Here is a 25564-nt window from a genome sequence, read left to right on the forward strand (position 1 = left end):
CTGGGGTTGCTCTGGGTGAGTCAGTGAGTGAGTGGTGAGTGAATGTGAAGGCCTAGGACATTATTGTACACTACTGCAGGCTTTATCAACACTGTATGCTTAGACTACACTAAATTCATGAAAGTATTTTCTTCAGGTCGGGCGCAGTGGCTCATGGCTGTAATCATAGTACTTTTGGGAGGCTGAGGAGGGCGGATCAGTTGAGGTCTGGGGTTCGAGACCAGCCTGGCCAACATGGCGAAACCCCATCTCTACTAAATATACAAAAATTAGCCAGGTGTGGTGATGCATGCCTGTAATCCCAGCTACTCGGGAGGCTGAGGCAGGAGAATCGCTTGAACCCAGGAGGCAAAGGTTGCAGTGACCTGAGATCGTACCATTGCACTCCAGCCTGGATGACAGAGTGAGACTCTGTCTCAAAAAAAAAAAAAAAAAAAAAATTCTTCAGTGATAAATGAAACTTAGCTCAGCGTAACATTTTTACTTTATACACTTTTTAGGTTCTTAAAACTTTTTGACTTCTGTAATAAACCTTAGCTTGAAACAAACACATTGTATATACAAAATATTTTTATATAAGCTTTTTTCTATTTTTAAAATTATTATTTTTTTTTTACTTTTTAAACTTTTTTGTTAAAAACTAAGACATAAATAAACACACACATTAGCCTAGGTCTACACAGGGTCAGGATCATCAATATCACTGTCTTCCACCACCTCATCTTGTCCCACTGGAAAGTCTTCAGAGGCAATAACACACATGGAGCTGTCATCTCCTATCATAACAAGGGCTCCTTCTGGATACTTCCTGAAGGACCTGCTTGAGGCTGTTTTATAGTTAACTTAAAAAAAATAAGTAGAAGGAATATATTCCAAAATAACAATAAAAAGTTACAGTAAATACAGGGCTGGGTGCGGTGGCTCACACCTGTAATCCCACCACTTTGGGAGGCCGAGGCGGGTGGATCACTTGAGGTCAGGAGTTCGAGACCAGTCTGGCCAACATGGTGAAACCCCATCTCTACTAATAAATACAAAAATTAGCCGGGCGTGGTGGTGCACGCCTGTAGTCCCAGCTACTCAGGACACTGAAGCAAGAGAATCGCTTGAACTCGGGAGGCAGAGGTTACAGTGAGCCGAGATTGTGCCATTGCACTCCAGACTGGGCGACAGAGCAAAACTCCGTCTCAAAAAGAAAAAGTTATAGTAAAGACATAAACCAGTAACATAGTTGTTTATTATCATTATCAAGTATAGTGTACTGTACATAATTGTATGTGCTATATTTGTATATGACTAGCAGCGCTGTAGCTTGTTTGTACCAGCATGACCACAAACGCGTGAGAAATGTGTCGTGTTATGATGTTCAGGCAACTATGATATCACTAGGCAGTAGGAATTTTTAAACTCCATTACAGTCTTATGGGACCACTGTTGTGTATGCAGTCTATCACTGACTGAAATGTTGTTATGCGGCACGTGACTATTTCATATATATATATATATATTGGGGGGAACTAACATGCTTGTATGGAAAGAAAACATCTGTGGCTTATGTGTCCAGTGTCACTGATTGAACCTAAGTGTGTGTGTTGGTGGGAGCATCTCCCTTCCCATTCCATTGGTTGGTCTTCTGCTAAGAAGAGAACCCAGGGTTCAGGTGCTCCTGACCAGGACAAGGGCTCAGGGGGCTCTGTGATGCTGGGCTTGGGAACTGAAGGACCCACAGAAAGAGTTGAGGAGCCCACTGTCTTCCTGAGGAGCACTGGAGACTGGGGGTGGGCGTGTGTTGATAGGAGAACACCATCACTAGCAGAGAACCTCCTCACAGTCGCCAAGGGGTTCTTGGAGAGTCCTGCTTCTCATATTCACCTCCTTGGATGAAACCTCACTGGGCTGCAGGCATCTCACCTCTGCACAGATGATAGAACTGTCCTGTGGAAGAGTTGGCTCAGGATGAGGAAGCAAATGTAAGACAGAGGGTGAGAAAGGAGCAGGGATCCAAACTCACCTTTCTCCCCACGGTGAACTCAGCAGACCTGGCTGTGGGGAAAGAATGAGCTCAGGTCAGGTCTCTGTGCTCCACAGCAAGTATATCTCCTTCCCATCCCTCCTGGCTTGCTATCTTCCTCTGGAAAGCCAGGGAAGCCAGCCAGGGGAGATTCCTTTCACTCCTCCTCAATCTGGAATTGGGAGACCTGGGTTCTAGTTCCAGCTGGACTACACACCAGCTGTGTGACCTCAGGTCCTGGGGGAACTGCCCTTCAATTAAGAGACTCCTTGACTGTTCATTTCCCCTACTGCCATTTATGGGAAGAAGCAGAAACCCTATGCCAATTCAAACCCATTTTTGCAGATTAGGAATTGAATTAGCAGAGCAGATAAGACATTAAAACGACAGCAACAACAAAACTCCCTGTTTTGAACATCTATTACATGTAGACAATTTTTAAGGTTTGTTTCTAGAACCTAGGTTCCATTCCTAACAACTTATAGTAGCTCTGCAAAGCAGGCATTGTCTCCCCTTTATAGATTAGGCCCAGAGAGGACATTTGACTTGCCAAGTCCACAGTGAATGAGTACATAGAGTCAGGTTTCAAACTCAGTTCTGAGACTCAGAAACCCACATTCTTCTCATGATACCACATGGCCTGTTTCTCTGTTAAAGGACCAGCCTTTCCCCCATCTCTGCCAACTGACTCTGATAGCTGTGGCTGGAGCTCATGGTCTTCTTGACTCCATCTTATAGTGGAGACTGTCCTGTTTAGACTTAGACTCTGGAGCAAAGGAAGATTACATCATTTTTTCTCTCTTTTCTTTGTCCTTCACATTGTTCAGGAAAGGGCAAAAAACTCCCTGCACTTACCATGGTAACAGTGTGGAGGAGATGATGTTGAGAATGGTGAATATAGTGGTCATAGTGGTGTTTGTGGTGAGTGTGGTAGTGGAGGAGATAGGTGGTGGTGGTCATGGTAGCATTGATGATGGTGTGAAGGTGAAGGTGGTAGTGAAGGAGGAGATGGTGGTGACAATAATGGAGATAAATATGATGGTCTTGGTGACAGTGATGGTGGTCACAGTAATGATAAAAGTGGTAATGACAGTGGTAGTGATACTCTCATTGTAGGTCCAAAACTTCTGTTTGCAAAGGTACCAAGTTTGGCCTGAGATCACTCACCTTCACTCCTCTTTGAGGTTCTATGCACCACAGAGTAGACAACACCTTCATCTTTCCCTTTCTGGTGATGCACTGGAAGAAGGAATGAGGCTTAAATAGGATCCACCTGACTCTCCCACCTCATGTCATAAGTGTCCTGAAGACATGGAGAGAAGCCCATCAGGGGCTCTGTTATGGTGATAAGTGGCAATGAGGGTTGGTCACTAGTGTGGGGATAGCCATCATGGCAAGAGGAGTCAGGCCCCCTTAGCATTTTTTTTTGCAGCTTCCCTAGCCCTGACACTGTTTAAACCAGAGGTTGACAGAATTTTTCTGTAAAAAAGGTGTACATATTTTTGGCTTTGCGAGCTGTATAATCTCTGTCACAACTATTCAACTCTGTAATATGAAAACTCTCAAACAAAATAAACAAATGAGCATGTCTGTGTTACAGTAAAACTTTATCTACAAAAACAGGCAGTGTGCTGGGTTTGGCTCATGGGCCAAAAGTTTGCCAGCCCTTGGTCCAAACCTTCCCTGCCCCATCTCCTGCAGCCCTGGCTCCCTTCCCACCCCCTTCTCCCACCACCAGCTCCACAGCACTCCCTCTTCATGCCCTTTCTAGAAGCTGTTTGCTTTCCTTCCCCAGATGACTCCAATTCCTGAGATACATGGCTCAGGGGAGCTCCCTTCTTACTTCCCTTAAGAAGCTCTTTTTGGCCCACATGGGCACACCACTGTCCTGCTGGAAATCCTTACCGTCGGCATATAGTGGGCACTGCTCTCCACCTGGAGCTGTGGGTGGTATCTGGGATGGAAGGGGCCCTAGGAGATACAAGGGCATGATTCACTGGGTGTCCCTTAGAGGGAAGGTGGGACAGGGGACAGGAAAGCTGTGAGCAAGAATGACAAGGAGGCCGCTGGAGGTTTGAGGCTGGTTTGGTTAGGAGGGCTAATTCACAGGTCTGGACATGGTTGATTTTTATGGGATGTTTCCTTTGAAAAATACCCTAGATGGCTCCATAGGAATCACAAACTAGGAGGAAGTAAGGTCAGTAAGAATGGATCACATTTTTGCATGGAGAGGGCCTAGGCTTACCAGTTAAGCTGCTTTTCAGAAGGAAGAAAAGCTAATAACTTTGACCATACACTATATGCCAGACACTGGGCCAGGCAATCCAAATAAAATATGATCTTCCTAGTAAAGCACCTAACCAGTGACCAGCACATAGTTGGATTTCAAAAACACCTCTCTTCCTAATTCTTTGGTGTCTAATGTTTTTCACAACCATCTTGCAAAGGTTGATACTTTTATCTCCATTTCACAGATGAGGTGACTGGAGCTGGGAGAGGCGACTTCTATAAGGTCACAGTAAGTAGTGGAGACAGAATCTTAATCCAGGTTTGCATGCCTTTTCTCCACTAGCATGCTGCCTCTGGAACAGCAGGTGCTTCCAGAACTTTAAAGGTAACTCTTGGGATAGGAATTGGGTCACATGTAGATTTTAGAACACTTGGTTCATGCCTGGTGCCCAAGAAATACTCATTACTCTAACAGCTAGAAAGCATCAGAATCACTGGGTAGGATATGTGGAAATGGCTCCTTCTGTAAAATCAAGAGGGGATTTATGGAGACTTAGACAGATCCCCAGTGATTAAGCATTCTCCAATGCTCATTCGTCAGGGCTGAGAAATGAGCCTCAATTTCTGAGTCTCCATTCAATGAAGAGTTCCATGAGTTTGACAGAACTTTGTTTTATGGGATGTGTGACAACTGGTAGTAAAAGGAACACTTTTAAACAAGCACAGCAGAACCTGTACATGCAGGTGAGTGCTACTTTGAAGTGGACCCCTTGCATGACCATATCCTTGTTCCAGTAGCACCATCATTGGTCAAATGTTCTAAAAATTGACTTTGGACATTACATCTGTAGACTGTCTTTGGTGGTGGCATATTTCCGTTTGCTGAAGAACAGCTATGCTATTTGGAAATGGTTGTGAGTCTCCCAGAGCTGGGTGTGGAGAATAAGGCTATTGATCTGGCTGTTTTTCCTGCATAGCTATGGAATTGGTCCTGAAAGTGACTTTCTGAGCAATATTCTAAAGAATATTTTGTGCGCCTGAGATTCTGAGATATTAAGATCACCACCAGCAGTCCTGTTTGCATGAGAGACAGGTTCCTTAGTAAAATGAAGCCCACCTGCTCCAAGGTTGGCAGTGGGTGTGGTGGTGATGGTCTATAATCTCTACATCAAGAGGATGCTCTTTTGTTCCCTGTGAAAGGTATCTTGTTCTTGAGGATCTTTCACTAGTGACCACTCTTTCACCATCTCGTCTGGGGCTGGCGAGGGAGGCAGTTGTGCTACATTACTCTGCCATTACTCTGCATTTAATGCTTTGACTCAGAGGTGAGTGGACAGAAACAGAAACACCTGTATTACCGAGGCCAGGCTGGGCCCTTTGGAGGAGGCATTATTAGACACAATGACAGCATAACTCACAGATCTTTGGTTTGTGGTTCCCTACTCCAGCTGCCTCCCGAATAGCTCTGGGCATCCTCTCCTTTCCCCCACTATGAAAGAATACCTTAAAGCAAGTCTAGCCTGTATTGAATCCAGACTCAAGACTAGTGAGAAGGGTGGGGATAGGAAGTTGTATGGACAAAGACTACAAATTCAAAAGGGGAGAGGAAGTTGAAGTCTGGTCCAAGCTTTAACTAGGCACCTGGTGAGGCAGGGTGTTGGGACTAGGGGTGGGAAGAGACCTTTTCAGGTACCCTGGTGGATGCAGGAAGGAATGCTTTGAACATATGACTGGGTGGTCTTCCTTAATTATCAGGCTGGTCCAGCTCCTAGAAAACTCATCCCAAATTTCTCAACAGAGGGAGCTGCAAACTTAAATAAGTACATCTAGCTTTGGAGGTCTATGAGAACAATCACATTTGTCCTACACAAGCAGAAAATAAAAACATTGCCCCTGCAGAGGAGGAAGTGGGGTTGATTTGAACCTCTGTAGGTGGATCTGAAGCACTAGGACTCATAGCTTTGGCACTGGTAGCCATTCCTTATATGTGTGTGGCCTGAGGCGAGCAAAGGTTAGAGTTGGAATAAATGCGTGGCCCCCCAGACTAATTGCTTTGAGAGCCAACATTCATTCTTAATTATCACGACTGTGACAGGAAGAAGAAGAAAGTCTGGAATATCAAAATAAATAGATAACTTGAAATGTCGTTTATGTGATTGTTTTCCTCTACGTCAGAATTTTAACCAACCTTTTTATTTTCAGTGATTTTGATTAGAAGCATTAGAAAATGCACAGAGGAGAAAGGGCACCCTGGGAACCTGCTGGGGTGATCTTCTCAGATTAGAATGAGAATTTACTGAGCACCCACTATGTGCCAGTCTAATACATGAGGTATTAGATAAATGTTATCTCATTAACTTAAACCCTTACAACATCCCCGGAAAGGAAGCTGATTTAGTGAGTCTTACAGTGAACTGGCTCAAGGCTATGGAACTAATGGTAGTGTTGGGAACAGGCCATTGCTCAGTCTTGTCTATCATATTTCCTTTCTGATAGTTAATATCCTTTGCACACTCTGCTACAGTACTGTACAAGATGAATGTGTGTGAGTGAGCCTGTGCATACACACTGTAGTTCTGTCTTCTTTCTCCTCTGCTAAGCAGATCAGAGCTCTGCTGAGCTCAATGAGAGAGAGAGGTGGAGGCCTTTTTTTTTTGTCATATTCCTAGCCACAGATTGTCTTCCAAATGTAAAGGATACTGACATACCTCACGTTTGGCTTGTAATAATTCCTTGGTTTATGTTCTAGTCATGCCTGAGTGTGCAGTTGTGTGTTTGTGTGCATCTCTGGATGACTGTGAGCATGTGAGCAAGTGCATGTGTGTATATGTTTCAGAAGTATTAACTGTCCTTCCATGTGCCCCTTTGTGTGACACAGGAAGAGAAGCCCCCCCTGCCACTCCACACCCAGAAGAGAGTGGCTGGTCCTGTCAGACTCTGGCTTTCCAAAAGCTGGGCAGGGCCTGGCACAGGGATTCAGCAGCTAAGAAAGCCAAGAAGAGTTACTGACCAGCTTTTCTCCAGGATCTCAAATAAACCAGAAGTGCAGCAGCAATAACCATCAGGCCAAGCAGGCTCGCAGGCAGCCAAGGAACCAGCCAGTTGCTGCTGGCGGGAGTGGACAAGACTTGAGAACCTGGGAGCAGGGAGAAGAAGGTGGCCATGAGCACTGAAGATAAAATTCGGAAATGCATTCTAGCCTGGCACAGAACAGGCAGAATGACTGATATTAGGGGAACCATCTGGCCTGGGGGAGCCTCATAGATGGGCATGAAGGATGGCTCAGGGGATGGCAGCAAGGATGATGGTGACACCACGAGTGACCACGTGACTGCTCCCCCCATGAGGCTCCCCAGTCTCCATGGACTTCAATATTTCTCTGCCAGGCTCAGTGGACAGATGGACTAATTAGGGTCCATGCTCAGTCATGCAGTGGCTGCCATGGGTCCAGCACTGTGCCAGGCATGATGGGAGGTACACAGAGGGTGAGATCTGACCCCTGCCAGCTTGCTGGGGCTCAAAGCTCTGTTGGAGAACAAAACACACCCTTCAGAGACAGCTTCTTGGGCTCACTCCTCTCTCTGGAGACACTGTTCTCAGCCTCGCAGGAGTAGTTCCCAGCATCCTGTTCTGACTTCACTGGGAAGAGGAGGGAGGTGGTTCCACCACAGGGAGCTGAGTGGTTCTCCACAATCTTCTCATCAAGGTAGAAGTAATACAGGATCGGAGGGGAGCCCCTCTGTGCCTCACAGAGGAGCTGCACCATGTCCCCCACAGCAGGGTCAGCAGGCCCGTGGTGCAGAGTGAGCACAGGACGGGACACAGGAGCTGGGACACACATGGGGCGGGAGGCTCAGCCTGACCACCCAGGACCCTGGCTCCCTCCTCTCCTGGGGACCCTTCCCCCAACTCCTTTAGCCCCAGGGGATCCCAATGCCTGATGTCCAGGGCCCTGGGGGCATCTCCACTCTCTCGCGCACTTACCCTGCACTCTGACCTCCAGCTGGGGGCTCTGCTTCTGGACCTGGCCACCCTCGGGGGCCACCTCACACCAGTAAAGCCCAGAGTCTCCCTCCTTGGCTCCCGGGATGCAGAATTCTGGGTGAGGGCCCCTGTCCTGCAAGGTGTGGCCGTCCTTGTGGAAGGAGAAAAGGAGCCTCAAGGCTGACCTCTGGGGGTGCAGCTTTGTCTGACATCTCAGGGTCACCAGGCTACCCTCTCGGGGCTCAGGAGAGGGGATGGCACTCAGCACAGGAGGTGGGAACAGCTCTGAGGAGATGCAGGCCCAGGACTCAGGAGGGGAGTCCTGGATGATGAAGCCCCAGGAGGCTGAGGCCTGAGCTTCTACTCCTCTCAGGCTGCAGCCCGGGAACCCCGATGGGAGGCAGTTTCATCCCCAGGACCTGTCCTCTTACCCTCACCCACAAACTCTGAAATGACTCCCACACAGCCAGGCCCTTCTGGAATCTTGGAAGTCAGAGGCAGAGGGGGCCTTCGAAGTCCTCTAGTCCATAGAGGGGAAGGGTGAGCCTGGACTGGTCCAGGGTCTTCCCAGTGCCCCCTTCCCAAGAATCTCCCCCCTCCTTCCCCTGGCTACATGTGTCCCCCATGGTGGGGAGAGGGGGGTATTGAGACAACATCTTGGGAAACCTCGGGGCCCCACACATTGGCCCAGCATGAGGGGCAGCCAGAGACAGGGGTCCAGCCCAGAGAGCTACTGACCTCTGGAGACGGGACCCTTGAGCAGCACCTCCTGCCCCACAAACTCCCAAGCTGGTGACTCACCTTGGACTTGAACCATAGCTGTCTCTGAAGTTTGTGTGAATGTCTGTGGAATATACATCACCTGCCCAGAGCAGCTGTACTGGCCACGGCTCTGCACTGTTGCTGCTCCCATGGACAGAGTCTGGTTTTCCTTAGAGAAATGAAGGAATTTTCCATCTCTGTAGAACTTCACCTGAGACAGTGGTGTATTCTTCCATCCCTGACATCGCAGAGTCAGGGCATCTCCTTCAAACACAGGGTTTGGCCAGGCTTGGAGGTACAGCCAGACTGCGAGACAGAGGAACAGGGCAGCCCTGGAGCTGCAGGTCCCATCAGTCACTTCTCTCCCTCTGTCCCACAGCCTAAGGCCTCCTGCTGGGGATGGAGGCACTTGGATGGCACTGGTACGGTGTCACTGTCTCCAGTCCTTCATGCCGACCAGAGAAGGGCAGGACCTGGACTTCCTTTACTCCTCCTTCCTTTCCTTCTTCTCTCCTTCCTCTTCCCTCTTTCTCTTTATTCTTTTCCCTTCCCCTCCCCTTCTTTCCTCTCCCTGTGTCTTCTCTCTGGCTTTCCTCCCACCCACCCTCCTTGTCTTCTTTTATATTGCACTTTCCTGTCTGCCTTGCCAAGCTTGGCTTAATTGCATTCATTCTGTTCATTGTCTTGCCTCATTCCTCCTGACTCAATTCCCTCCAGCCTAGATTGGCTTCTCCTCCTGTGGCTACCTAATGTGACACTTTCTGCAGCCTTCACTTCTGATAATAGCAGCATCTGTGTCCACCAGAAAGCAGCTGGTGGGGCATGTTGGAGGTGCCACAGCCTGAGTTCTCTCCCTCCTGTCTTCCTCACTGGGCTTCCTCAGGCCCAGCCTCCATCTCTACCCTCAGCAGGGCGTTTCATCTTCCACCACTCTTATGGAAGGGATCTGTTCTCTCTGTCTCTATTCCTAAAATGTATTCTGTGCACTGATGTGAGCAGGAGAAGAGCTCCCAGGGATCCACCATCACCTGCAGGGCAGGCTGAGCCTGTCCCCAGTCTGTATCATCTCTTTGATAAGCCAGACACCCCCATTCCCAGACAGCCTTCTGAGCAGGCCTGATGGACTGAGACTAATGAGGAGTAACAGTTAGGGAGCCCCAGCACATCCTGCTCTTGCCTGGATCTTCTGGATCCTTAGGACCCACTCTCCTCACCCTGGAAGTAATGATGCTCACCGCATTACTGAACAGCAAGCCTTGCTTCTACTACTGCTTTTTCTAACAGCACTAAGTATTGGTTTGAATTATCTCCCCCTGGAATCACATAATATGTCCTTGGAGGTCAAGATTTCATAGATCAGAATTTTTTCCTGTTTGACAGAAAACTCCATGGAGGTCAGTGTCACAGAATGGGCTGGAGGGAAGGGGATCTGAGGAAGGAAGGAAGACTGATCAGCAGAAAAAGGTGCCTGCTTCTCTGAACATAAAAGGAAGGAAGGGAGTCCCAGTCTTGTTGAGTTGAGAATATAAGAGCTCCAGAACCACATGAAGAGAAGACAGAGGTCACAGACACTTTTAAGGGTATAGGATAGAGGCCTAGAGTCCCACTGCTGAGGCTTGTGTCACCCTAGGACTACCCTTGGCCTTAGACTAGTGGAGTTCCAAGTTCCTCCTTTTCCTAGGAACTGGCCAAGACTCCTGAGGAAGGGGCCTAGTCTGGTGCTGCTCTGCAGATATTTCTGGGGGACCCCATGGCACTGTCCTATTCCCATCCAGTAAGTTTTGGCCCATAGACATACTTTGAATTAGAAGAGACATGGACACAACTCACCAGTTTTCCCAACACAGGGAACTGCAAGAGAACAAAGTAACACAATTAGGTTAAGTAGCAAAAAGAGCTTTCTGACAAGGAGGCCTGTCACTTCAGCAATGGGGACTTACACCCATTCAACCAACCACCTGGCCACCAAACCTCCTAGCCACCCATCCACACAACCATCCAACCATCCAACCACATAACCACTCAACCACCAAACAACCCAGCCATCAGCCATCCAACCACCCAACCATCCAACCATCCAACCCTCCAACCACCCAACCACCCAACCACCCGGCCACTTGACTACTCAATGTTTGTGCTGGATCTACTCCCTAGAACTCTTTGCCCTATCACAGTTCAAATGTTGCCTTCTCAAACAGGTCTTCCCTGGGACTCCAATCAAAAGAATTTTCCCCAATCACTAAAACAATGCACCATTGTATTATCTTCAAAACACTTATCACTATTTGAATTTATCTTATTCATTAAATTGCCTACATGTTATCACCTGTCTCTCTGGTTAGAATATAAGCTCCATAGTAGCAGGGACTCTGCTTATTTTACTCATTGCTATATTTTCTATGCCCAGGACCTGTGCCTGGAACATAGTCTGTGTTCAGTAAGCATCTGCTGAATAAATGCATGAATGTTTTCCTTTGCATCCCATTGTATGAGGTGGGAAGCAAAAAGTAGAAAACATAGGACTAGATTCTTGTACGAATGTGCCTGAGGGTCCTACCTCCAACATCTACAGGAGAACCCATATAGCAAGGGCAGGACCTGATTCTTGTGGTCCCATCTCTCCACAGAGCTCTGGCAAAAAGGGTATGGAAGTGACCAGACTGAGGAGGCCAAGTCCCCTGAGAGAGTAATCATTAAAGGATGTGAGACATTATCAGGCAGCACGGATGAATGAGAGAACTACAAACAAACCGGCTGCATCCCACATCATGCTTGCATCTTGGATGTGCTGCATTCATGTTTTTAAATGAGTGAATGTGTGAGAACAGGTGACCTGGGAAGAGGGGCCAACTCACAAAATGATGACAGATATGGTTAGATAGGTTTGAATAGCCCAAACAATGGAAGACCCGAAATTGAAGGTCATAGCTGGATATGAAGCAGTGAAGAATCTTCTGGACTTTGGGGCAAGGTGTGAAACAATGAATGAATGTAGGGCTGAGTGCAGTCAGTCCAGCCAATCCTCATACATTTACTTGTGTCCTGCATTGCTGGCATGTCCTAGGTATTTTTCATAACACCAAAAGAAATGCAAGAATGGCCTTGGGAAGGGTGGGTGAAAACCCTCTAAGAGCAGATGTTTGGCTCTGTCACATGGTATCATCTTTGCTTTCTACACTACTTTGGACACAGGTGGAATCTTTCAGCTCAATTCTCTATTCAGCTCAGGGTCAACTCAGTCATATGCTCTCAAGAGTGTGCAGAACAATGAGTCTCTTCTTTATCATCCCTCCATCTCCACCCCTAACCCCCATCTATGAGCTCGGTGTAGTGGAAAGCATGCAGGATTTGGAATCAGATGACCTGGACTTGAGTCATGAATTTGCCTCTTTCTGTATGACCTTGAACAAGTTGTCTAATTTCCAAGAGCCTTCAATATCTCATTCTGTCATATCACATAATAGAAATGATAATAGTCCTTTTTTTCTTACAGTGTAGTTGTGAAGGTTATGTTGACCCACTGCCTGGGAAAGTGGTTACTACATTAACTGAAAGCAGAAAGAAGGCCTGACCTCAGAGTGACAGAGACCTTACTCTGTAGTTATGTCTTCCTTCCCTTCCCCACCTCACTGGAAAACAATTGTGCAGCTACAAAGTGCTAAACAAACAGGGTTGAGACTACTGAAGCCAAAAACAAGAGAGAAGGCACTCAGGAAGCATAGATGCACTTAAAATGAGCTCCTGTCCCCAAATCCCAATGACTTGCTCCCCGTGGTACTGCAAGATCTTGGAGGTGGGATTACAAAATTGGTTTCTGCAATCAAAACAGCAGCCGACTGGGAACATTCACAGTGGGTGACACTTGCTTACAGCAGTTCCTGCAGTGAGGGCCCAGGGACCTCCATTTGCTATAGGCTGAAGATGAGGTGACAGTATCATGAAGTGGCCAAGAGCTACGGTCAAACCAAGTTGCATAATAGAGTTCCGAAAAATGAAGGCAGGAGCCCCTGCCAACTCTAGGAGCAGGATAATTTCCTCTTAAAGTTTCTGAGGGATCGGGAGATATTTATCTGGGAAAGATGCAACAGAGGAAAGACACAAAATACTTGGTGGGCTAAGCTTAAAAGAAGGGGAAGACTTGTTCTGAGTTACTTTATAGGACAAAAATGGAAACTAGAGGGATCATGGAGGCAGATTTCGGCTCAACATGAAGAACTCTCTCACCACTGAGCTCTAGCACTGTGGAACAGGCTGCAGTGCCAAACTGCAGCAGTCACATTGCTGGGAGGGCTGTATGGGACCCCATGACACCTCCTATGGACGCTGTGTGAGTATGCGGGGAGCAGCCTCCAGTGGTAGGAGGGAAGTTGGCTAATGTTCAGCTCAGAAGAAAATTAAGCCTAATTTCCCAAACTTTAAATACATATTTCACATTCAGCCAGGTCCCAGCATGCTCAATGTCAGGATTCCTTTCCTCCTGGAGCCCTGACAGCCAATAATAGTAATAGCCACCAATTTATTATGACCACACCCTGCTCTTGAGAGAGGAAATAGCAGCTCTACACTTATGGTAAGATAAATGTTCCTACACACCCAGCCCCAGTGCCTGTGTTTTAGGCTGTTTTCCCAGGGTCCCTGAGCATCAAGTGGGACCAAATTTGCTGGTGCTGGATTCTCCATTACACTGTGCACCAGTCAGCCGGTCACTGATTCCCTTCCTCTCCTCATTTGCTGTCTGTCATCCTCGTCCTGGGTTCCAAGCTGGAACACTCTCAGACTGTATCTAGACAAGTCCAAGGGCTGTTCCTTTTACAAGGTAGTGCCGGTAGTGCCATTTGCCCCTGGGAGTCTTTTGCCTGGAGTGTATCCCCAGGCATGCTCTCCCAAGCATGCCCAGGTGCACACACCTGTCTTGAGCTCCAGCCACAAACCCACTGGAATGCTGGAGAAGGAACACTGAGTGGAAGAGGCATTTTCCTCACAGGGTCAAATTCTCACAAACTCTGTCCAGGAAGAGGTTATATTTAGGAACAGTTTTGCTTTTCTAGTTCAATGAATACAAATAGCAAACAAGCTATTGGGACCAAGAATTAAACAAAAAGTAGGTCCACTTGGAAACTGTAAAGTGAAACAAAATATATGCCAAATTATTTCTTTTAGGTATAAGGGGGGTGACACTGGCTGAGACTGAGCTGGGTCTGGGGGAGCCCAGTGACCCTCCGCGTGCAATCCTCTACCCTTAGACCAGCTCTCTCAGTTACAAGTAGCCTGCATGAGAAGAAATGGAGAGAAGAGAGAGAGACATGGATCAGATAATGGAGTTGATTCTTCAAACCAGCCCCATGGATCTGAAACAGCTCCCAACAGAGAGAAGATGTAGGCGGAAGAGAGACAGTCAATTTGAAAAGGGCTTTGGTTACTCAGAGCACAGGCCTTTCAACCAGGTGAGAGGTCTGGCCATTGTTACCTGGTTCTAAGAAAACGCTGAGGCTCCATAAAAATATGTCACCCTGTAAAATTCCACCTCCCATTGCTGAGCAAAATGCCTGGGACTGTTTCCCCTCATTTCCCTGACTCCTTCCCTGTTGCCCCCAGCAGCCTCCTTCCCTCCTGCAACCTCAATTTCCTTTTGAGACAGCTCTGATTAGTATTTTAACCTGATGTCACAAGGTAGAAATGTCATTGGGAAGTTAGGGGACTTTGTAATGTGATTTTCTGCCTCCCTAATTTATCTCTGACATATCAAACGGCTGCACTGCCAAGGACCCAGGACTATGGGGTAGGAAACACTGAGGAGTTTCTCCTACCCCAGTGCCCATCTCTCCCAAGCATGCCCAGGTGCACACACCTGTCTTGAGCTCCAGCCACAAACCCACTGGAATTGGGAAAGGTAAGATGAGGAACTTGGTGTCTCAGGGATGGCTTATGGTCCTTAGTGCTCCAAGAGGGGATGCCCATGCTCGTTGACTTACCAAAGAGCAGCACAGCCGTCCAGAGCAGCATGGGGCCTGTTCTGGCACAGCGGAGGGAACACAGGTCAGAAACAGGTCAGGGCGAAGCCGGCAGAGAGCAACCAGGCCTCAGGACCGAAGGTGGGTGGGTGGCCTGAGCTGGGTGGTGCTATAGCTTGATAGCCAAAATAGGAAGTGGAAAAGAAACTTACAAAGCTCTAATTGGTATTTCCTCTTTGGTTGAAGAAGTATTACATGAATAAATTTTCCTGAACACTAAGTATGAAGGAGTCGGTAAATCACTAATAAATCCCTGACATTTTCTGCAGCTTCAACAAGCCTATGCCAGGGAACTAGGATGGAACATGGTTATGGGACACCTCCATTAGAAAGGTCCAGAGACTGCCCGAATTTGCTTGGCTTCAGCGTCATTCAGCCTGGGAGACAGCGCAGCACTGTAAAACTAAGATCATCTACCCCTTGACCACCGAGTGACCTCCCAGCTTCCAAGGAGCTCCTGTCTCCAGAGGTAAATGTGTGTGGATGCTGCAATGCGATGGAGAAGTGGAGCCCTGAGGATGCTTCACAGGATCTTCAGTTCAGGAGGGAATCAGACATCGATGAGTCTGGAGTAGAACACAGATGGAGCTTTGGCATCTGAGGCTTTTAAGACTGTCAGTATGATTTTGAGAACTATTCCTTAAAAGACACCATTAAGAGAGGGAATAGGTGAGCTGTGGTGTGATGAGATAGTTTAAATACATGTAGCTGACAAAGGGCCCACATAAGAAATATAAGAATTTCTGCAAGTCAGTAAGAAAAAGACAGACAACATACTAGAAAAATGGGCAAAAATAATTGGATAGGTACTTCACAGAAGCAGATATCCACGTGTCAAATCAACATAGCAAAAGGAGCTAGACATCATAAATCACCGTGGAAATGCAAATTTAAACCCTAATAAGGTACCACTACACCTTCCATAAGAATAAGGGAGTGATATCAGCTGAGACTGAGCTGGGTCTGGGGGAGCCCGTGACCCTCCCCATGCAATCCTCTACTGAGTATTGGTGAGGTTGTGAAGAAACTAGAACTCTTGTACACCACTAGTGGGAATATAAATTGGTACAGTCACTAGAAAATGGCTTGGCAGAATCTACTAAAACTAAACACAGGGATCCCTGATGGCTCAGCATTTTCACTCCTGGGTAAATGTCAAACAGAAATGTATACATATAAGCCTGAAAAAACATATACAAGAGTGCTCATAGCAGCATCATTTGTAATAGATAAAAACTGGAAATTATTCAATGTTCCCTCAACAGAAAAAGAGGTCACACATTCCCATCTCCTCTGTGGACAGAACATGAGAGTTCACGGTGAAACAGAGTCAGGCAAAATACTAGGAAGCATTTTCATTTTCTTTTTTCTTTTTTTCTTTCTTTTATTGAGAAGGAGTCTTGCAGTGTTGCCCAGGCTGGAGTGTAATCTTGGCTCACTGCAACCTCCGCCTCTCAGGTTCAAGTGATTTTCCTGCCTCAGCCTCCCATGTAGCTGGGGTTATAGGCATGCGCCACCATGCCTGGCTAAGCATTTTCTGACAGTAAAGTTCTTCCTGGAAATCTTTAAGTGAGAAGTTCTACATAGTCTGATGGAATTTGATGTGCTTATTGCTGAGGCCAGGAATGGACAGAGAGAATTTTCTAAGTTTTCTTGCCCTAGATTTTCTGACTCAGTGGAAGTGGGAAACTAATTTGACACTGCCAGGCATTTTTTTCGGTGACTCAGTTGTTTAGGAAAGAGGGAAAAGTAGTGAGGAAGTAAAGTAGGAAGTAGAAATCTTGTCCACTCACCTAAAGATGGCAACATTCATATATTTTCCTCTATCGTTCTCTTTCCAACAGATCTCCTGAGTTGTCTTCAACTTCGTTCAGCTGCAGGTCCTGTGGGTGTGTGGAGTCCCTGCAGGGCAGCAGCTGGGGCAGGAGACAGAGGGGATAACCGCAAGTGGTCTAGCTTGCAAACATTTGTGGTTTGCACACAGAACGGATGAAGCCTCTGCCCTGGCAACTTCTACCGGGTTCTAGCGGCATGAGAGTGTGAACTGCATCTGACTTTTCGCACTTCCCCTGCAGAGTGAGATGCTGTTGCACCTTCAAAGGTGTTGGTGAGCTGAGCCTGAGCTGAGCTGGCTGCATGTTGTTCCCTTGGGGATGAAGGTGACCCTCAGGGAACAGCAACAGGGCTGCTGCCCAGGTTTGGAATCTTCCAGGACTCAGGCTGACCTTGAACTGAGAATGGGATGGGTTAGTGGAGATATTAAAACCCATGATACTAACACTAATACTCTAAGGGAATTCAGGGGCTAAAAGGAGGTGGGATGAAAATAGAGTGTGGGTCCTCATCCAGAAGAGGCTCCAGGCCCAGGTGCTCTCATCACTCAGAGTCAGTTGTCAGGGCGGCAGTAGTCAGGGACAATGGCCTTTGGGGAATAGGATAAGTCGTTCCAGTTCCGGAGGCGAGAGGGGAGAGCAGGAGAGCTTGGGGTAGGGGACAGCTCTGCATGGTAGGCCCTAGAGCCAAATATCTGAGCTTGAATCCTCACTCTGGATACGAATCTGGTGAGAGACCTTGGGTAAGTTTTTTAACCAGTCTGTGTCTCAGGGTCCTTATCTCTAAAGTGGATACATAATTATACCTGCATCATAGGGTTGCTATGAAGGTTAAACAAGATTAAAAACATAAGATGAGCTCAGACAGCAAGATCTAATAGAACTTTCAATGATGATGAAATGTTTTCTGGGCTATCCAGTTCAGAGGCCACAGAGAGCTATTAAGCACTTGAAATTGACTCATGAGACAGAGAAACTGAAGTTTTAATTGTTTTTACTTTAGTTGAAATTTAAAAAATTTAAGCAGCTACATGTGACAAGTGTCTGCCTTCTTGGATATTGCAGGCTTAGACCAATGCCTAGCAAGTAGGAAGTGTTCGGTGAAGGTGAGCTATTGTAAGAAGTGTGGGTCAGGAAGACGTAAAGACCAGACCCTTCCTCCCAACCTTGGTGTTTTTGGTGAGTCCCAGAAAGATGAAGTAATTTGTACAAAGGCACTCAGCCGGAAAGCCTGTTGGAGTTGGAGTCTCATCCACAGCTGGAACTACAGGCCTAATGAGAAACCTAAGACCATTTCTGAGTTACATCTGAAAGACAGAACACATTGGAGAAACATATCAAAAGCCTAGAACTTAGGACAGGAGTGGAAATGACCAGGAGTAGGGTGAAAATGGAGCCAGCCTGGGCATGAAGCTCTGGGTCCGGCCTACAGAGGGCAGAAAACGCTATGGAGCATCTGGTCACCACCTTCATTCCCTCTCTCCATTCTAACCCCTTCCTTCCGGAAAGCTTCTGGAGAGAGCATGGCAGCACCAATGGAAAAAAGCTTCATTTGTGTCAGATCTGAGCGACCTCTTGTGGCCACATGAACCACACTTGCCCTAAGGAGGGAATCTTTATTCATACTGAACTCTTATTCTCTGTCTACCCACCCATCCATCCATCCATCCATCCATCCATCCATCCATCCAGGTATTTGTATTTCTTTTTAGCCCTTGCTGTATGTCCAGTCCACCCCTGCCTCCATGAGTTCAGGAATTGATGGGCATATACTGGGGTATAGTCTTTGTGGTTCCTAAAGCATTTTCCCCCATGTCTCCATTATTCTATTTATCACACTGTGTTATATTTATTTTAGTGTCTCTCTACACTTTTAGCATATGACCTCTTCAAAGGCATCATCTTTCCGTCTCCAGGCCTAGCACCTAAGTATAATTGTTAGGCATTTTGGAGTCAGAAAGATATAGGTTATAGTCCTGGCTATGCAGCTTACTAGGCAAGGAACCTGGGGCAGTGACTTAATCTCACTAAGCTTCAGGTTTTAAATTTGTAACACAGTAATAATGACATCCAATTTCTAGTATTGTGGAGAGAATTACACTTTTGCACACACGGTATCTTGTACATTTGACCCTCCACCTGAAATTGGATTCTTTTCTGACTTCTGAGGAGCCTTATACCACCAATGCTATACTACCCTTTTCTCTCTCATGAATTCAGTCCCCCCATCTCAACTGAATTTTTTCCACAGATGCTTCTGAAAGATGCTAAGATCTTAAAAACTCTTCTAACCAAACCAAACCAAGCCAGCAAGCTCACCTTGATTCCACACCCCCTGGGAGACCCAATTCACAGCCACTCTAGTTGAGAAAGCGGTCTATGGTAGATCTTACCAGTTGGTATTCCGAGACACATTGGTGTATCTCAAATGGCTATAGGTGTTATAAAATATTGATTTCCTTGGCCCTCAGATCATCTGTGTGGGGCCACACTTCCAGCTGGGAGCAGCCTTGTGCAACTGGCCAATGTCCACTGAGCTATAATTTTCTATATGTTCCACAAAGCAAAAGGGTTTGGCAAGCACTGGTGTGTGTTAGCTTACTCCTCACTCGTCTTCAACCTATTCCAATTTGGCTTTACATGTGATTCCTTCACATCTCTGGTCTATCCAATGGACAGGTTTTGTCCTCATTTTTTTTGGGTGCATGCTAATGTCATTACTGTGGGTTACTCCCTCCATTTTAAACCACTGTGAAGCAGCTCTCTCCTGGTTTTCCTACCATCTCTCCCAGTAACACCTTCCCGGGTTCCTCTACAGGCTCAGCCTCCCTCCTCTAGTGGCTATGAAGAAGTTCTTCATCCCCTGGCCCCATGCTCTTTTCTCTTTTCACTTTCCCTTTTAGTGAGAGTGTTTCTCTCACTGGGAGGATGCTCATCTGTGCCATGGTTTAAATTGCTACCTCTAATCCAATGGATCCCAAATGTATCTTTCTAGTCCAAGCCATAAGCCTGAGTTTCAGATATAAGTATCCGACTGCTTACCTGAGAGCTCCATGTGGAGGTCTCAGAAGCTCCTTTTACTCAACCTGTCAAGGCTGAACCCAGCCTCCACCTCCCAACCTGGTCCTTTTCTGTTTCCTACATTATCCAACAGCACCACTAACCCTGATTGCGAGTCAGAAACGGCTTGTCATGACTCTGATTTTCCCCAAAGTGCAATATAAAGCAGCAACAATGTTGCCATTCACATGACCCTTTAAGATAATAGAAATTGTGTATTTGTGGGCACACATATGTGCTTTATGTTTTTCTTGTTTATTATCTCCCGACTGCCTGCCCTCACTGCCAGTCTGGCTAAATCTTGGTCATGTCTTAGATTTAAAAGTTTATATAACCCTTCCTGCAGAAACATTTTCCTGACCACTGTCCCCCACCCAGGCTGAGTTAGGTGCATATACATCCCCTGTCTGAGGATTTAGCACTTTCCCCTGGCACTGTAATTGCCTCTCGTGTGCATTTCACCAAGAGACTGCAAGCTTTCTGAGTGCAAGGGCCTTTTCTGTCTTGCTCTTTGCTGTACCCTCAGTGCCTGGAAGCAGATGTTCGACACATATGTGTGGGATGGAGACTGCAATAAGGCAGAAGCCCCCTTCTCCCTGATCCTGCTCATGTACAGTGACAGTCAGTGTGTTGGCTGCTAACTGCCTTCTCACCTGCCCTCCTTCAGGTCCTCTTACCCTCTCTTATTCATGAATAAGTAGATTTTAGGGTAAGGTTACTTTACTAAAGGTGGTTGGTTGACTCTGAATTAGCTCAGTATCCAAATAACTCAGCACCTATTACTTTCCTTCGTGGCAGTAGGAGAATGTCAATTTCTTTAGAGGGACATCAATTTAATCCACGCTATTCCTTTGAATCAGAACTCCACACTCCCCTCTATTTCCTTACTTTTAATTTCATACATACCCACTGCATTCCTCCTCCTCGTATGTGCCATCATAGGCAGCATGTTAAATTTTCAGTGTGCTTCAGATAAAACATCCTTGAGTGGAAATCTGTGGTTACCAAAAACAGCTTTAGAAATTAGGGAATGGCTCCACAGAAAGAACTGAAAATGGCTGGAGGCTCATTCTTGGCTGGAGATTGAGGAAGAAACGCATATATAATTAAAGTGATAAACTGGATTTTTTTTGGTTCTCTGTTTACCACTGTCAAACATAATCTATTTCATGCATTTATATAGAATGCATAAAATAGGTCAGATTTAATTTTCTTCAGTTTGCTTGTTTTCTCCTCCAGTTCCTTGGGTAGATTCGGAACCCAGATGGAAATGGGAAGACTATAAAACTTGTGTCTTTAGAGGAGATAGTGGTAAAGGATTTAGTGCACTGGACCCTGGGAGTTGGACACTCATGGGTGAGTGAAAGAGGCACCTAGGAATGAGCATGGTGTGTGAGTCAGACAGGCTTGAGTTAGAATCCTGACTTTGCTGAATGAGGCTGCATGGCTTGGATTCCCTACTCATTCCTCTTCTCAAAGTATTCCTTCCTGCACTCATTCCCTCCATTCTTTCCCACCATCAATTTCTCTCTCCACTGGATTTTTTCATCTGTATATGGACACGCACAATAACATACAAAGCAAACCAAACCTCTCCTTTGCCTCACTCATCTTTTTCAGCTTCCTCCCCATCTTTCTCCTCCCTTCCGTTTGGGCCAGAAGACTCACCCATACTCACTCTTTCCTCTTCTGCAATCCCTACTCACTCCCTAATAGTGGGTGATCTGGCCTTAGCTCCCACCACTTCACTGAACTGCTTTTGCTAAAGACACAAAGGCTCCTGTGTTGCTGGCTCCAACAGGGGATTCTCTGCCCTCTGCTGACTTGGCCACTCTGCATTTGAACTGTTGACATTTCACGTTCCACTCTGAAATGCTTTTCTGTCTTGGCATGCATCACGTCCCCCTCTCCTGATTCTCCTGCCTCACTGGCCACTCCCTAGTCTGTTTGCTGGATCATCCTCTTTCTCCTGACACTAAATGCAGGGATGCTTAGAGTTTGCTATTTACACTGTCTCCCTATTCTCATGGCTTGAAATCATATGCTGGCGACACCCAAATTTATATCTCCTGATCTGGCTCAACCTCTCCCGAGGATCTTGGACCTGAATATGCAATTGCCCAGCTCTACTCCTCCACTTGGGTGGGTCACAATCATCTCGAACTTGACATGTCCAAAATAAAACTGTCCCTCTCCTCCTTGCTGGGAACGAATGAAGAGATGCACAAACAATTCTGGTCATGGTTCCTGCTCTCATCCCCACCAGTCTTCTCAGCCAGTAAACAGCACCACCAGTTACTGAAATCCAAACCTCAGAGTCATACTTCACACCTAACCGATTCCCAAGTTCTACTGATTCCTCTTCAAAATATATCTCAAATTCACCTTATTCTCTCCATCTTTTCTGCCTCCATTACCATGGAGTTCCCCAATGTCCTTTGCCTACATTACTGTAAAGGCCTGTTAACTCTTTTCCTGGCCTCTGCTCCTACCCTCCTTTTTTCCGTCTTGCACAGAGCAGACACAAGTAACCCAATCAGTGTAAACAGATCAACGTAAATACTCCTCTGGCTAAAGCCACCCCCACCCCCATGTCTCTCCATTCCACTAAGAATAAACCATCCCCTCTTTTATAGCGCCCTGCATGCCCAGCCCTGTCTCTCTGGCCTGCCCTGAGGCTATGCCCCCTCTTACTATGCTCTGGCTGATGTTTCAGCTCTGTCAACACAGGGAGCACCCTTCTTAGGTGCTCTTCTCTCATTCTCTCTCTCTCTCTCCCTTTTTTTTAAGACGGAGTCTCACTATGTTGCCCAGGCTGGAGTGCAGTGGCGCGATCTGGGCTCACTGCAACTTCCTCTTCCTGGGTTCAAGCTCCTTCCTCAGCCTCCCGAGTAGTTGGGGTTACAGGCGCCTGCCACCATGCCCAGCTAATTTTTGTATTTTTTGTAGAGACAGGGTTTCACCATGTTGGCCAAGTTGGTCTTGAACTCCTGACCTCAAGTGATCCACCTTCCTTGGCCCCCCAAAGTGCTGGGATTACAGGCGTGACTCACTGCACCTGGCCCACTCTTCCCTTTGTCTCAGAGGCTCTTCCCCTATCCACTACCTCTCTTCCTGCCCTTTCTAAATAAATCAACAAATAAGATAATAAATAAATAAATATTATTAAATATTCAAAAGCAAAAGGCATATGAAAGAACATATGAAACATTCGGGTACTCATCACCCAGCAGTTTTTAATTTGAAAATGTTGCCATATTTGCTTCAAGTTTTTGTTTTTCTTAAAGAAATAAAATAGCGCAGTATCAGCTGAAGTCCCACATATACTCCTCCCCAATTCTATTCTTTCTCCCTTCACATAAGTAACCCCTGAACCTGGTATTCATCCCTCCCAAATGTGTTTTCATACTTTCATGACATACACCTGCACTGATCAACAATATATGGTACTGTCTGGAATAGTCACAATTTTATGTAAATGGTATTTCACTGTGGAGAACTCTGCAACTCACCCTTTTCCTCAGCCTTGTTTGTGAGATGGATTCACACTAACATGTGTGGCTCTCATCATCTCCACGGTGGAATAGTATTTCATTGAATATACAAGTCTGATTTTGTCTACTCTTCTAATGATGGATAATGGTGCCATTTTCGATTTTTGGCCATTATAAACAACGCTGCAAAGAATATTTGCACATGTCTCCTTGGGCACATGCTTGAGAGTTTCTCTAGGGTAAAATGTTAAAAACAGAATTTCTGAATAATAGAGTATGTGTCTCTTCAACTTTACTAGATAGTGCCAGATTGCTCTTCAAAGTGGTTGAGCAAATTTCCACTCCCACGGCAGTGTGGGTAAATTTACGGAGCTCCACACTCTCACTGACCTAGCTGGTGGTGGGGAGGGGGACAGAGCAGGCACCCAGCAGTTTGCTGAGATCTAGGGCAGCAGCGGCAGGAGGGGGACTCTGCTCTTCTCTCTCCCAGTTGTTGTGTCCAATGGTCAAGTGGTTGGTGGTCAGGATCCCAGAGGCACATTTAGAGCAGTGTCTGGCACCTGAGTCACTGGGAGATGGGGTCTTAATCCTCCTCTCCCCTAATTCTTTTCTAAAATTTTAAAGCAATACAAAACAAAAGCTTCCCTATCTTGAACTAAAATGAAAAAGGACCCAATGTGCTGCAACAAACGTCTATATGCTTAACATCCTAAATATACATGGCTAACATTTTCACATATACATTTGCTTCAGATGTTTTCCTTTTAGGAAATAAAGCACATTTCAGTTAAACTTGAAGTTCTCCTTCCTGGTCTTTTCTCTCCTTTCTTGGAGGCAGCTAAGATTCTGAGTTTGGTAGGTGTCCAGACCATTTATTTGTGTAACATATGTATGTATCAACACACAATTTATAGTATTGTTTGTTTTTATTCATATAAATAGTATTTTGTACCTGCAAGTTTCTTTCCTACCCACCCAACACTGTTTCCAAAATACATCTGTGTTGATACTGGTATCTCTAGTTGAGTGTTTGTCCATTCTCCTAGCAATATATTTTCAGGTTGTTTTCAGTTTTTGGCTATTTCAACAAAGCTGTATATACACTCCATGGAGGCAGACATTTTGCTTTTTGTTAACACTCAATTTTTAGACCCTAGAATTGTGCCTGGCATATAGTAGGTGCTCAATACAACACGCATTGCGTTAGTGAATAAGTGAGGAGCCTCATACATGTCGCTAACTTACTCAAATGTAGAATTTGTCTGCAAATATATATATATACATATATATATGTATATATATAGTGAAGTGGCTGGATTTTGGGGTGAACTAATCAACGTATCACTCTCCAAGGTTACTATACTGATTTACATATCCTCAGCAGTTTAGGAGTTCCTGTTTCCCCTTAGCCTTGCTAACTTTAGTATTTTTTGATTTGGTGTGTGTGAATGTGTCCGTGTGTGTGGATGTGTGTGTGTGTGTGTGGGAGGAGGGTGGTGTATGTGTGTCCAATCCTGCTGTATATAAAATCATGTCTTATTGTTGTTATTTTAATTTGTAGTGTCCTGGTTTCTTTCTGATTTGCCTCACCTGGGGATCCCATTGACTTCCTTTGTGGCCTCCGGGTTATTAAAGGAGCAGAGGTGGGTTGGGGTGGGTTGAGGGTCCTCTCAAGAGTGTGGCCTGACTCCTGCATGGGCCTGGAACCCTCCATGTCTTCCCAGCCTTCCTTTGTCCCTGAAGGAATTTGAGCACGGTGCCAGGGCAGATCTGGGACCACAGGATTGCAGAACAGAATGTGGAGACCCAGGCTTGTCCCCTCTGCCCAGTCCCATCTTGGGCTCTGCAGTCCCCTGTGAGGGACAGGAGACGACTCCCTGGTGCCCTTGCTGGTCTGTGATTTTCTACGTCTTCAGGTGAACAGTGCTGACCAGGAGATGCCTGAGTTGCCAGACTCAGCTGCCTTGACTTTTCCAGGACCTGGGGTGTTCCTCTGTGGGGAGCTGTCTTTGCAGTCCCCAGCCCTCCCCTCCTCAGCACACACCATGCCCTCTGTTTACAGAAAAAACATACCACCTGATCTGTGTGGCTTTTTAGTACTTGACAAATTGATCACTATTTGGAGAAGAGAAGACAGGTTTGAGGGTAAGTGGACAGACGTAGTGACAGAGAAGGGGAGGG

General features: G+C 46.3%; 1 protein-coding gene and 1 long non-coding RNA gene across 5 annotated transcripts; one reads left to right on the plus strand and one right to left on the minus strand.

The window, feature by feature from the left end:
* Nucleotides 1–635: 635 nt before the first annotated feature.
* On the minus strand, nucleotides 636–16892 carry LOC109024908 (Fc receptor-like protein 6). 4 transcript variants are annotated; one of them, XM_063693748.1, is made up of 10 exons: nucleotides 16791–16892; nucleotides 10817–10837; nucleotides 9026–9292; nucleotides 8225–8509; nucleotides 7787–8068; nucleotides 7251–7376; nucleotides 3917–3982; nucleotides 3179–3250; nucleotides 2012–2043; nucleotides 1213–1935 (listed from the first exon to the last, which is right to left on the minus strand). In XM_063693748.1, exons 1-10 carry the CDS (start codon nucleotides 16804–16806, stop codon nucleotides 1810–1812), a joined length of 1293 nt encoding a protein of 430 aa, XP_063549818.1. In that variant the 5' UTR covers nucleotides 16807–16892; the 3' UTR covers nucleotides 1213–1809. The 4 variants fall into 4 exon arrangements, with proteins under 4 accessions (XP_063549821.1, XP_063549818.1, XP_030859698.3 ...); XM_031003838.3 differs by lacking the exon at nucleotides 16791–16892 and adding an exon at nucleotides 14959–15245; XM_063693751.1 differs by lacking the exons at nucleotides 3917–3982; nucleotides 16791–16892 and adding an exon at nucleotides 14959–15245 and having other exon boundaries at nucleotides 636–1935.
* LOC134756545 (uncharacterized) lies at nucleotides 14052–24351 on the plus strand. The gene is made up of 3 exons (XR_010129291.1): nucleotides 14052–14430; nucleotides 15267–15466; nucleotides 16842–24351. It is a non-coding gene; the product is annotated as an uncharacterized lncRNA (long non-coding RNA).
* Nucleotides 24352–25564: the final 1213 nt, after the last annotated feature.

Source organism: Gorilla gorilla, chromosome 1 (assembly GCF_029281585.2).
Source record: "Gorilla gorilla gorilla isolate KB3781 chromosome 1, NHGRI_mGorGor1-v2.1_pri, whole genome shotgun sequence".
NCBI lineage: Eukaryota > Metazoa > Chordata > Mammalia > Primates > Hominidae > Gorilla > Gorilla gorilla.

Coding starts and splice junctions, on each gene's coding strand:
- LOC109024908 (XM_031003838.3), bottom strand. CDS start 14,989: ATGCTGCTCTGGACGGCTGTGCTGCTCTTTG. Junction 3,983..7,250: donor GAGATCCTGGAGAAAAGCTG/GTCAGTAACTCT, acceptor TGTATCTCCTAG/GGCCCCTTCCATCCCAGATA. Junction 3,251..3,916: donor GTGCCCACTATATGCCGACG/GTAAGGATTTCC, acceptor TCCTTCTTCCAG/TGCATCACCAGAAAGGGAAA.